Consider the following 13,620-nt stretch of genomic DNA (forward strand, 5'->3'; position numbering starts at 1 on the left):
GTTTTGTGTGTAATTTTAATTACATGAAGCACTCGTCAAGTTTCAGGAGAAAATGAGCTAAAACGGAGAAGTTACAGATTTTTAGTTTTCACTTAGTGAATAGTAACTCCGATTTCCGGAGAAGCCACGCAGTAGAGTTGGCTTCTGTCGTGCGTATCGACCGCGTTCATAGCAGTCCAATAGCTCGTTTCGAAGGATGCAGGTATTCTGGAACTAATGGCGCGGCGCGATTTTGTTTTGACACATCGGATTTCGACAAAATCTGAAATACATGTTTCTTATGTAATTGTGCGTCATTGTGGCCTTTTGGAAAGAGAATGGATTTCGTCGCGAATCTATGGTCGATCGAGGTGAAAAAAAATCGTAGCTTTGCTATCTCCGAGGTGCTGATCGCACTGGTGTGATCCGTTCGAAATCGATGGACGGATCTGCGGAGATCGACGTTGATCGAAGAAGGTCGGTGTTGGCAAAATTGTAATTTCGCAAAGATGCGATATTTTAATGTGCCGTTTTGCATGGGATCGTACATGAGAGGGTTTCTCCGTGCTGTACACGCGCTGTGGAGGACTCGTTATGAAATTTTGAGTTTGGAGGACTTACTTGCAATTTGTCTCTAGTATAAGGCTAAAAGAGTTAGGGTTTTCATGTGAAACCCTAACCCTACACCATTCGAAAACCCTAGCTCCTAACCGCTTCACCTCCTCCTGCCACCCCATGCGCGCACCTTGCCGCCGCAAGCCGCTGCGGTCGCCGGAGGGACCTCCCCGGCTTCCCCCTCTACTTTCTATCTCCCTCCATCTCTATCCTCTCTCCTCTCTCTTATCTCGGTTGTGAGGAAGCCGAGACTTGCGCACCTCCAGACCCTCCGCCGGTGTCGCTCCTGGCTCCGGCGAGCATTCCCGCCGACCGCCGCGTCGCAAGCGCCGCGCGGCCGCTGCTGCACCGGCTGCTGCTAGGCGAGCTTAGTCGAGGATGACTCGCGGCCTCCCCGCGCAGCCACGCTGCACCGTTCGGCGCCATCCCGGACCTCGGCACCACCCGGCGGGTCGCCGGCGCTCCTGCGGCGCCGCCGCGCCGCGGCCACCCTGCGGCCATCCCAGGTCTGCTCGGACCGAGCAGACTTGGTAACTCCACCCCAGCGCCGCAGCGCCTTGGTCCACACCCGCGGCCTTCTCCTGTGTCCCACCGACTTTCGGGGGTCGCCGCCGCCTTCGATCGCCGCCGCCGCCCTGAACCTTGGGCGGCCGCCGCTAGGCCTGCAGACAAGCCTAGCTCGAGTGGCAACGCCCGAGCCGCGGGGCCGCCGCCGCTGTCGCCCGCCGCCTTCCTCCTCCTTCCTGGCCTCTGTGACTGCCACCGTCGTCCCCGACTGCCCCCCGGCCGTGGCGCAACACCCCCGGACCGTGCCCTAGCTCGTGCGGGCATGCCTTGCTCCGCCGACGCGCCGCCGCCACCCCGCCGCCAACGGAGGTGAGCATCGTGTTCCTCACTCCCCCGCACCCATCCCTGGCCCCACGCGCGCCGCCGTGCCGCCGGAGGCCGGCCGGAGCAACCTTGCTCCGGCCAAGCCGAAATAGGGCTTATTTGGGATGGTTTACTGTTCGGAGCTTCCTCGAGCCTCCCCGATCTCTGCGAAAGGGAGCACGATGATCGTAGAAAATTGCTGATCATCGTGCTCACCTTAGATTCTGCGGGGAGACTCCGCTCCGCTGTTTCGGCAGTGTCGACCCTGTCGAGCCTGTTTGGCTGCTGTTTTGGGTTGCGCACGCTATCCGGCGATCCGAGGCTGTCCTGATGCCTCCGGAGGTGAGCACAGTGATCGTGGGTCAGTTCTGATCACAGTGCTCACCTCACTTTGGATCAACAGTGTCCGGTTAGCCCTGTTTTGAGCAATCTTCCCGACTGCGCGCTGTTCGCTGAACCTTCGGGTTGCTCCGCCGCTCCCCACAGTGACCTGTTGCGCCTCCAGACCGTGAGCACGGCCTCCGGTACGTCGAGACCTATCAGTATGTGTCTCAGCAGAACTTAGAAGTCCTCGGTTTGCGTGTACGGGCTATGTTATCGCCCGATTACATAAAATATTGGGATTTTATGTAAATTCAGGGGCTTTTGTGCAATTGTGAGCCTTGTGCTACTGTGGACAGTGTGTAGAATGTGTGGTGTCCTCTGGACTGATTGTCCATGATCCGTTAGCTTTTGCAGAAATCGAAGAGTCGATTTCGATGCGTTTTTCGGCGAAATTCGCCGAAAGAACGCGGTTTTCGGTTCGGATTTCTTCCGACGTCGTTTGGTTGCTCTCTGTGAGTGTCGCTAAGCCTTGTTGGCTGGTCACTATCATCACTTTGTGGGTTCGTGTGAGCGGCGTGAGCGACGGTGGGTTCCGGTGTCGAATTTGACATTCCGGGAACCCGTGTTTGTAAATTATCCGGCGATATTGTGTAGTGGTTTATCTTGTGTTTGCTGCAAAACATCCAAATTGGAGTGTTTTAGGCAGTAGGTGACTCGTGACAAGAGTCGGTGAGTTGCGGGACACTTAGTGGCCCGACGGCGTCCGGTGTGGTTTTCGGACTTCCGGCGTATTACGACGATCGGTTTGGGGAACCGATTCTCGTGGGTTTATTTGTGGGTTTATGCTTTTAGGGTTTCTTAGCTATGGGTTAGACACTAACCAGTGGACCCTCCTTAGGTCCTGTTGACGTTCTTTTGAAGTCAGGAGACAGGCGCGACAGTTGTACAGGTGGGTAGTTCGATCCGACGTCGGTACAGTGTGCACGCTCGGTGATGGTTTCTTACCCTTGCTCCTTTGTTATTATCCATGCATATGTTATATGTTGAGCTTTGCACCTCTATTGATTACATTACACCCACGTTGTTTGATTATACTATACTCGTTGTTTGCATGCTTAGTATCCTGAGTAGGAGTAGAGTGGTTCTATCCGCATCCGTATCTGTTGACCTAGTTGGTCTGTTGTGCATTCTGTATCTGTTGACCTAGTTTGGTCTGTTCTGCATTCCTCTACTCAGTTATTTCCATGTTGATATCATACTTAGGAGTAGAGTTGACTTATCTGTCACTATATCTTGATTTGGTTGGGCGTTCCCCTATTGTGATATCTATGACCTATTCGGTCGAGTTGCTACAGTTCTATCTTGACTTACGTAGTCGATTAGTTGCTGATGGCTATACGGTCGGCGTGCCCTGAGGGGCTGATGATCGGCTAGTTGCGCGATGGATGATCTTGAGCATACTACATTGATCGCCACTACAGTACGCATTCACGAACCGACCAGCGGTCTGATCCACCGCAAGAGGGTGTTCTTTTCCGAAAAGTGGTTGGATTGCCAACCGTAAGCCCAGGGCTTTTATTGCGAGGGTATATGCTTCTGACCCAGGGGCTTCATTGCGAGGTCAGGTACTATGCTTATGACCCAGGGGCTTCATTGCGAGGGTCAGGTGCAAGTTGAGCAGTGTGGCATGGGCTGAGGTTTTCGGACAATAGGGCAGCGAGATTGGGTACTTTTGAGCTTATCGTCAGTTGGGGCTGCATACAGTAGTGTAGTGTTTATTTCCAGTACATCCTTATCTGTTTATTGTACGTACTGTTTTATTTACCTGCATCTATACTTGTCAGCTTCTTCATATCTCTTTCGTTTATTGTTTTTGCTACTATATTTCCACTGACCGTGTTGTTGTATAGCTCTTCCTGATCTGGTGAGTACTCCTCGCCTTCATCGGCTTGCGGTACCACTGGGGAGGGAGACATGTTTACATGTTCTCACTCCCCACCATTTTTCAGGTATCGGGGGCGGTGAGGGTTGAGACGAGGCGTGAGGTACGCGTGTAGCGTCGATAGAGCTTCCGACCGAGCGTTATTTCGGTTTAGTTTCTTACCCTTCTTACTTCGGTTGATGTATAGTTTAGTTGGTTCATGTGGTTCAGTGTTTATTTACATTTGAAAATGTGAATTCTGGATTTTGTAAATAAATTTTCTACCCCTCGTGGTAGCGTTTTTAAAGATAAAGGTTTCCGTGTAGGAAACAGTTTTCAAAAGAATTTTTCGTGGATTTCTATTTAAACATGAATGTAAAACTGTGATGTGAATGGTGAATGTATGAATGTATAGGTATTTTTATATTCATTTGTTGTGGTTGTGGTTGTTTCCTGGCTATACTCTTATACTGTGTTGACGCCGTGCAAATACAGGGGAGACTCTGTCCGCGTGAGCAGTGGATTCCCTGTATTTGTGGCGGATCTGGCATACCGGGTCAGGTTTCCAAAAAAAAAAAAAAAAAAAAAAAATTCTGCTGTGTTTTAACACTAAAAAGGGACCCCGGGGCATGACACAAGTAACTAGGGTCAAACATGTCTAGAAACCAAACCACGTGCCTCAGCACAATCTGAGACCAAAAATAAGTATCTGGGTCCACTGTCCACCCGACAGCACCCAACAATCCGAAACAGCCTAGATTTCTACTGTAAAATATGCTAGGCATCCCAACACGAGCGTAACTGAATTCTAAACTACCTGGGGTATCCATCACACCAATACTGCGATGATTACAAATTTATAACGGTCCTAGAGCTAAATCAGGTAGTGTAAACAGGTGACAAGTCCAAATCGCCGGTTTTCTCCTAATTTCATTTCAAGTCCAACATGTATAGTTTAACTAGATTCTATACATGCTTCAAATCAGATTTCAGCCACTATGTACTCAATGAATTTAAGCTAGTACGGAGTATAAACAATCGGAAACTATACATGTTTACTAAATCTTACTTAGGAGTAAACCGATGAAAACTCACCTCACAGGCTAATCCGCGCAGCGAAGAGGGTCACCGGAGTCCTTGCTAAGCTCGACTGCAACTCACCGAACCACAAATAACAACACTCCAAGAATCTAGACATAGAAACCCACAATAAATACAAATTCTACTCAAAACAATATCAGCAGAGAGAAATAGAGTTTCGACCAAGCTAACCTTCACCAAAATCAGCAATCTGGACTTCGTGGATTCCTCTCGAAGTCCTAAATCACACGAACCAAGTTTCGTCGTAATCCGACACTCCTACGTCGCGTACGAGCCGCAACCACGACGGTCGACTGTGGAAATTCTGCAAAACAACATCTTTGAGCTTGAAGTAGTAAGGACTTGCAACGGTTGAAGGAATTGATGAACACCTCAGCTCAACCTCTATCGAACTCCGGCGCGACGTCGAGAACAGTTGAAAATCCACACTAGCCCTGCCTCCTCGCAGCACTAAACAACGAAGACACGCCGACAGGCTCCACGGCGCGACGTTGGCGAAACTCAAACTCCACCGAGGCTCCTCTACAATCGGACCAAGCTAGAGAGAGAGAGGAGAAGAAGCCAGAGAAAACTCTCACTCTCTCTGCTCTACACGTCTAAATAGAGAGGAAGGGAAAGGGTGACACGAACGAGTAGAAAAAGCAAAACACCCTCTCACCTACCCTGGTGTACCGGTACACGGGCCTGTGTACCGGTACAAAGGCAACCCGAGAGCAGTCTGCGTACAGCCCTGTGTAGTGTACCAGTACACCATACTGGCTGTACCGGTACAGCAAGCAGAGAAAACTGCTATTTGCAGATTTTCTTGCCAAAGGCTGCTCTCGCATCGCGCAGAGTCCGTTTTGCGTCTATTTCGCGCCAACGAGACTCAGACTCGTCCGACACTCTCCAGAGCTGTCGACAAGCCTTTACCGCCAAACACCAGGAATTCACATATCTCTCCACTACAAAAAGTTTCGTCCGCGAAACTTAAGTATACCTCAGGCTCTAGGCATCGAACAAATAGTGATCTATATTATATACATGTATATATACATACATAGTCTGTATACATACATGTCTGTATATATAATGTATATAATAGTATATATATAATATTATATATATATATATATAATATATATATATATATATAATATGTATTATATGATAATATGTTATATATGCTATATATAACATGTATACATGTATATACAATGTATATATACATGTATTATAATATACATATATGTAATATATAACATGTATATATACATATATGTATATATTATATATATACATGTTATATACGATATATGTATATATACATGTATATATACATGTATATATACATATATATATATATATATATATATATATATACATGTATATATGTATATATACATGTATATAATATGTATATATATGTATGTGTATATATGCATTATGGTGCTTGTAAAAGCACAAAGAATTTGATACTTATAAATTTTTTACCGTTAGATATATCCCTTCGATTATTTTTATATAATACGGTTATGGTGCTTGTAAAAGTATCAAGCACTTGGTGCTTGTAAGTTTCCTACCGTTAAATCTACCCCTTTGATCATTTTCAGCCATTAAATCATACTTTTTAACTAACCAACCACCCACTCAACCCTAAGGTCCTATGTTATCCTAACAGCACATCCCTTAATCCAAATGCCAAAATCCATAAATACCAATAACTTGGTATTTTTAAAAGGACAAGAGCTCAATTCTATATATATTTTAAATATGGTATTTTATTTTTAATATAAATATATAATATTTTATTTATAAATATTATTTATAAATATCTAGTAATTTATTTTATAGTATTAAATATGTACTATTATATATTATATTACATATTTAATTTTTGCATAATATATTTTAAATATATTTCATTTATAAATATAAACTATAATACTAATATATGTAATATAATAATTATTATATATTAATAATATAAAATATATAAAATAAAAAAATATATAATAATTTTTATTTATAATTTTTTCCTTTCAACTAAATAATTAAAAATTAATTTTTTTCCTATAAATTAATATTAAATAATGTAAAATTTTTTTCACTAAAAATATTTTTTCTATGCCGACCATCCCTAGAGTAAGTCGCAAAGGGCTTGCTGATTGGTACTCAAGATCCGAGTTTGAATTCTATTTGATTCACATTTTCAGCTAAATTTATTTTTAAATGAAATAAATAAATTGGGTAGCGTGCTACCTATCTCTAAATAACAAAAGAATTCTATAATTTTATGTGTATCCGAACGCATCCTTAGCACGAAGATCTAATTAGATGCAACACTATATTAAAGAGGGGAAAAAGAGCTTTTTTTATATTTAGCCTCCTGATAAATTTTTATTTTAAAAATAGCTCTGTCAAAATTTAATTTGCAAAAATAGTTCTGGGCCTACCACGCAGGCGCCACGTCAGCACCACGCGGGCAGGGCCGTGTGTTAAGTTGAATACGGTGAACCATTCACCGTGTTTGAATATAGTGAATGGTTTACCGTGTTTAGTACGTATTTTTTGTATATTGAAAAGAGGAATAGGGAGTAGGGATGTCAATAGATATGGATATCCGAAATATTATCCGAATCCAAATCCGAATAAATTATGTATATGTACATAATTTATTTTTATTTATTTATACAATATATAAAATATTTAATAATTTTTATTTCTTAGATCTTCATCCAACGGTATAGGTTTTTAAAACTCACTGGGTTCAGGTTCAGGTTTCAAGTTTTTGGTCAGATATGGATATATTTATATATTGTATAAATAAATAAAAATAAATTATGTATATATATATAATTTATTCGGATTTGGATTCGGATAATATTTCGGATATCCATACCTATTGACATCCCTACTCCTTATTGCTCTTTTCAATATACAAAAAATACGTACTAAACACGGTGAACCATTTACCGTGTTTAGACACGGTGAACCATTTACCGTGTTTAGACACGGTGAATCATTCACCGTGTTCAACTTAAATATCCTGGCCCCAGCCCTGCCCGCGTGGCGCTGATATAGCGCCTGCGTGGCAGGAATAGGATTATTTTTATAATTTTAATTTTGATAGAGTTATTTTAAAATAAAAATTGCTCAAGGGGTATTTGCAAAAAAAAGAAAAATCGGGGAAAAATTTTATGGACACAGTGTCCATAAAGAGCAATTTAGGGATGCCCGCTGTGGGCGCCGCGTGGCACGTGCCTCGTGAGGGGAGCAGCTTTAGTTTTTTTGGGTGCAGATGGTGCACTACGTTTTGCTTTAATATTTTTTTTACTTTTTAAATCATAATTTGACATAGTATATTTTAAAAATATATATAAACAATTAAGAGTTTACGATTTAAAATTAATTTTAAATAATATTTTTAAAATATATCATAAATATATCTCTATTATATTATTAAATTATAATTAAAAAATAAAAATAAAATTTAAAGCAAAAGATGGTGCACCGGGTGCACCGAAATAACCCCACTGTTCTCCCAAAAAGCAGAGTAGTGGGGGTGACACGGCGCCCATCTGGAGCGTCTGGATGCCACGCGGCACTCATCCAAGTCGTCCTCAAATTAAATTTTACAGACACTGTGTCTGTACAATTTTTGCCCGATTAGGGCAAAGACGTGTTGTTTTGTTTCCCGAAGAATCTGTAGCACAGTGCATAAAACACGTTTTGTTAATTTGGAAATCACGTGTTTTTTCACAGGTTTTCCCCAGGGCGAGTCACAGTTTCCAACAAGGCAACAAACATCACATCACATTTATGATGGAACAGAGCTATTTATTCTTGACGGCGACGAAAAAGTGGGCCCCACTGGAACAGCGCAATTTATTGTTGATGGCGACGAAAAAGTGAGCCCACTCGTTTTTTTTTTTTTTTTTTTTTTTTTGAGAGATAGATAGAACGCTATCCGCTTCGTTTATTTCATTAAGAAATAAACTTAGCTGGAAATGTGAATCAACTAGGATTCGAACTTAGGATCTCTGGTACCAACCATCAAGCCCTTCGCCACTTGCTTTAGGGACGGTTGGTAGCCCACTCGTTGATGGTCCAACGTTCACGAAATTCGAAGGTACACACCACCCACCCCATCCGATTATAAAACTGGACAACATGTAATTCTACATCTATTTTATTAAAAACTTTATGAAAATTTTAATTATTTTATTATTTATGCAGTATAATGTATGTTTAAATTTTAAATTTTGAACATTCAAATTTTTAAATTTTCAAATTTTAGATTTTTAGCTTCAAATTTAATATAAAATTTTAAATTTTAAATTAAAATTAGATTTTAAGAAATGGCTTTTTTCTATTTCTGAATTTAGGTATTGAAAATTAGAAAACTTATTAAATATAACAATTCAGGTCTACGAAAAATAATAATTCGTTGGGTCCAAACCACTGACCTAAAATACTTAAGTCCAGTTATAATGACTAGTGGCTAGGTCTCTTATATATCCAGTGACAACCCTAGTTAGTTAATTCGCGAATTATTCGCGAATTATTAAAAATCCGAATTAAACGGTCCGTTTATAAATTTTTTTCCAAAGAAAGAGAATTATTCGCTAATTTTTATGCTAGCCGAATTATTCACGAATTATTAAAAATATGAATAAAAAATTTATAATTTTTATTTTTAAATATAAATTATCTTATATTTTATATTTTGTATTTCATATTTTATACCGAATTCGCTTTTTAAGCCGAATTTTTCAACAAATTTAAAAATTAAAAAACGAATTTTATACATATTATATTCGTGCCGAATTTTTGTCGAATCCGAATTAACTAATTATGGTGACAACTCAATTCCCATTCGATGGATGTCATATACGTCCCCCGTTTAGAGCCTCGCTCTCCCCGCTATATAACATGTCTCAGTTGAAATTTATCTCACATTTCGTCTACTATCAATAATAATTTGCCGGGTCCAAGCCACTAGCTCAAAATGTTTAAGCCCAATTTTCATTATTAGTAACTAGATTCTTATATATCCAATCATAAACTCAATTGGATGTCATATTATAAAATTTAGAATCAAATTTCGAAAATGAGATTACTAAATGCTATATCAATGACCTGGTTGGTTTAAATTCTGGAAATGTGATTTGTCATGTAACTGATTTTCAATTGTAAAATTGATTTTGATTAAAGCTCTAAACCGATTGGCTGAGTTTAGATAAAAAGAAAGTTTTCTGAATTCTACAGTTTAAAAATTTAGAATTTATAAATTGAAAATTAAAAATTATAGATTAAGTTTTAAAATTTTAAATTTTAAATTTTAAAAATTAATTATTTTAAAAATTGATATGACGTGCATACAAGATTAATTTTTAAAAGTAATTATTTTTTAACTTTAATGCATTAGTGCTTATGGATTGTTGGCCAATAAAAAAGATCTTTTAAAAAAGAATATTAGAAAATTTTGCTTTGTTTTTCTTAAATGGGTACTATGTGTAGGACGGCAGGACGCACACTTGGTGACGGATATTTTGTATTTCAACCAATTAATATATACATATTAATTAAAATTTTAAACTTATAAAATTATAACTTTAAAAATTATAGCTAAAGAAAAATAATATTTTTGAAGGAGCTTTGTACACTACATTAATAATTTTATAATACTAGTTCATTTGGAGTATGGTGGCATGATAAATACTACTTACCGAAATGTCTTGGTTTCAAATACCACCGTTAACGAGAAAATTTTTTTGTTCATTTATTTTTGCAAATTATTTTGTTTCTTTGGTTTTTTTCTTATTTGTTTATTTTGCAAAAAAAAAAAAAAATTTTTCCGGAGCTTTTCTTAGAATTCTGTTTATAAATTTATTTTGCAGAATATTTTTTAAGAGTTTAATTGACAGTATAATGCATTTATTTTTCAAAATATTTTAAATTTATAAAATTTAAAATATTTACTAGGATGCCTACCCTCCTAGTCCTAGGTTTTGGGAATCTCTGGAAGGAATCACATGAATGCATGTATCATTTACTCGTTTTATATATAGCCCGTTTGTTGTAACTTTACCAACTGACACACCCAGTTTGCACTTTTGCACCACTTCAAAATAAAATAAAATAAAAAAAAGAAAAAAAAAGAAAAAGAAGGTGGGGGAAAGAGAAGAGACCCGTTTGATCAGTCCTAGTTCAGATCAAAGGGACAAAATTGACTAAAGAGATCCCTGGATTTGGTAAGATATTTCACTGTCTCACAGGATTCGATCAGTGAGCCATCCCCTGTATTTATTATTGTTCTCTTTTTCCATGGTAAATGCTTTGGATCTCCCAACAAATTAAAGAGCCACCCCCTTGTACAATGTTAAATGTGTTGATAAACTACCTTACTCGTGTTTCGAGGCAGATACATAAATAAACCAAAATAATTAGGACATGCACAATAGCACATTAGCAAGCGCCCTGGACATTCAATAGATAGATTAGCTTCTTCGATCTCAACAATATTTCAGAATAAATGATCTAATTCAACTGTCACATCAAACACATAAAATACTTAATTAGAGACTTTGTTTTGTGACGATGGGAAACCAGTTAAAAGAGCTGAGTACTTTCCATTGTTTGGTTGGATGATTGATTTCTCAAAGCTGTCTATTTATTTCTACGAGGATAGTTTGGCTGGGTTGTTTGGGGCCCATCTTTCTCCCTATATAAAAGGGATGAAACCTTCCACTCCATTTATCCCATCACTCCGAACCCTTCCACTCCATTTATCCCATCACTCCAAACCGCTCCATTTATTTTATTTCCACTCCACTCCGAGCCCTTCTCTTTCTACTACTATATTTATCCTCTTTCGTCGATTACTAATGGGACTTTTCTCCTGTTTTTCATGTGGAAAACAAGGAAATTTTTTTATTTTCTTTTTTCTCTCTCCTTTTTTTTTTTTGATATATTTTTGTTTATTTAATTTATTATTGTTTCATGCAGGAAAAATTAACGAACAAAGAGCTAGAACCAAAAAGGAAAAAGCTAAACTGAAAGAACGACGCGATGAACTGACGGGGCGATATCGGGCCGAGGAAATAAAGTCCGAAGTTCTACAAAATTCCGAAGATTTTTTCACGGTGGAAAATGCAAGGAAGCGCAAGGAGAATGCAACAAACTACTCTGTTCAAGCGGGAAAAATTGCTACTGCAATTGCAGCTCTAAAACGATATTTAAAATAAATTATACTTAATTATGTTTAAATATTTTTATTTAGTTTGGAGACTATAAATTTATCTTGTTGTTTTCGTAATTTAGGTAATTTAATTTTTTTGGCAACTAAACTTAGTTACGCTTTTTGTATAAATTATTTTGGCCGTCTTATGTGAGATTTATCCCGTCGTTGATGCTGTTGATTTGGCGCGTTTACTTTTGTTCACGTCTTCGTCGCCGCCCATTCCAAGCTCGAAAGGAGGGACTTTTCCAACGAGGAAGACAAGGACTTGGAGCTATTCACTAACGGGGACGATGATGTGCTCAGCGAAACCTCGCCCTTTGCCGAGGCCTCCTCACCCCAACATCTTCTTAATNTAATTTTTTTTCTTTTTCTTTCTTTAATTCTAGTTTGCCTTTCCTCTTGTAGATTTGGATTTGTAGGAAGTGCCCCGGATTTTTTTCTTCTTTTTCCTCACTTTTTTTTTAGACGAATTTTCTTCCTGTGATTGTTCTTGCTTGCTACTCGCTCGAGATTTTGGTGGGAGTGTGGAGTGGGGGCATTAGAGAGGAACTTGATCAGCAGCTATGTTAATTCAAGGGGTTTCTGTTGTCTAGTGTTTATTATTATGATAAGATTTCCGAAAGGGCTTTATTGTCGAGTCCGCAGGAAGAAGATGAATTTGAAGAAGAAATGGCCTTCTTGTTTATATCGTAGGATCGATGAGGAAAAACGTAAACAGGAAGAATGATGTAACATTTCGGTTTTGAGAAATAATATTTATATATATGTGTGATATTAGATGCTAATTTGATTGGAATATTTCATCTCAAATTTCTTCCTTTTTTGTGCTTCATTCTTTGCTTGCTGGATTGCAGATGAATATGAACTGATGCAGTACTCTGTTCCGCGCGCGTATAACATTTGTTTCCTCAGCATCAATCACATTGGTCTTAATGCTGCTTGTAATTAAAAAAGCTCAGTGAACTACTACTGCATGTTGAACTCCCACCAATGTCTATGTATATTCAAAAATGCCCTGCTTTTTAATCTCTGCCTTAACAGGACGGACAATTAATGAAACAGTTTGCCAAATCCACTGTATGTTGTTGAACTACTGCTTCTTAATCTCTGCATTTTTCCACTTCTTCATGTTTTCTTCCCCCATTCACTCTTCTTCCAATGGCTTGGTATTATTAATAACTAATTTTTGACCCGTGCGTAGGGGTGGAACTGGGCCCGGGCCTAAACAAGGCCCGCCCCGATGGGCCATGTTTGGGCCGGACTTTGGGTATTAAAAATACAACTTTGGGTTTGGGCCGGGTTTAAAAATTTAGGCCTGAATAAATTTTGGGCCTATTTGGGCATGTCCAAGCCCGACCTGAGCCCGACCCAAAAACCCGATATATTAATTATCAAAATAAAATATTTAATTATACATATTATTTATCTATAGTATATCATATATAGTATATATTGTTATTAATGATATGTACTTATATATATGAGGATATATTATATATTAACAAAATATTTAGTTCTATATTATGATATATTTGATGTTAGATATTAATTTCTTTGATGTGATAAAACTAAAAATAGGTATTTT

At 38.9% G+C, this 13,620-nt stretch overlaps 1 protein-coding gene across 1 annotated transcript; it reads right to left on the bottom strand.

Moving 5' to 3' along the window:
- On the bottom strand, positions 820-1,425 carry LOC109728523 (translation initiation factor IF-2-like). The gene has a single exon (XM_020258940.1). It carries the CDS (start codon positions 1,423-1,425, stop codon positions 820-822), a length of 606 nt encoding a protein of 201 aa, XP_020114529.1.

Source organism: Ananas comosus, linkage group 24, assembly GCF_001540865.1.
Source record: "Ananas comosus cultivar F153 linkage group 24, ASM154086v1, whole genome shotgun sequence".
Taxonomy (NCBI): Eukaryota; Viridiplantae; Streptophyta; class Magnoliopsida; order Poales; family Bromeliaceae; genus Ananas; species Ananas comosus.

What these genes read in the sequence shown, in the direction of transcription:
- LOC109728523 (XM_020258940.1), bottom strand. Translation starts at nt 1,425, where the DNA reads ATGCCCGCACGAGCTAGGGCACGGTCCGGGGGTGTTGCGCCACGGCCG.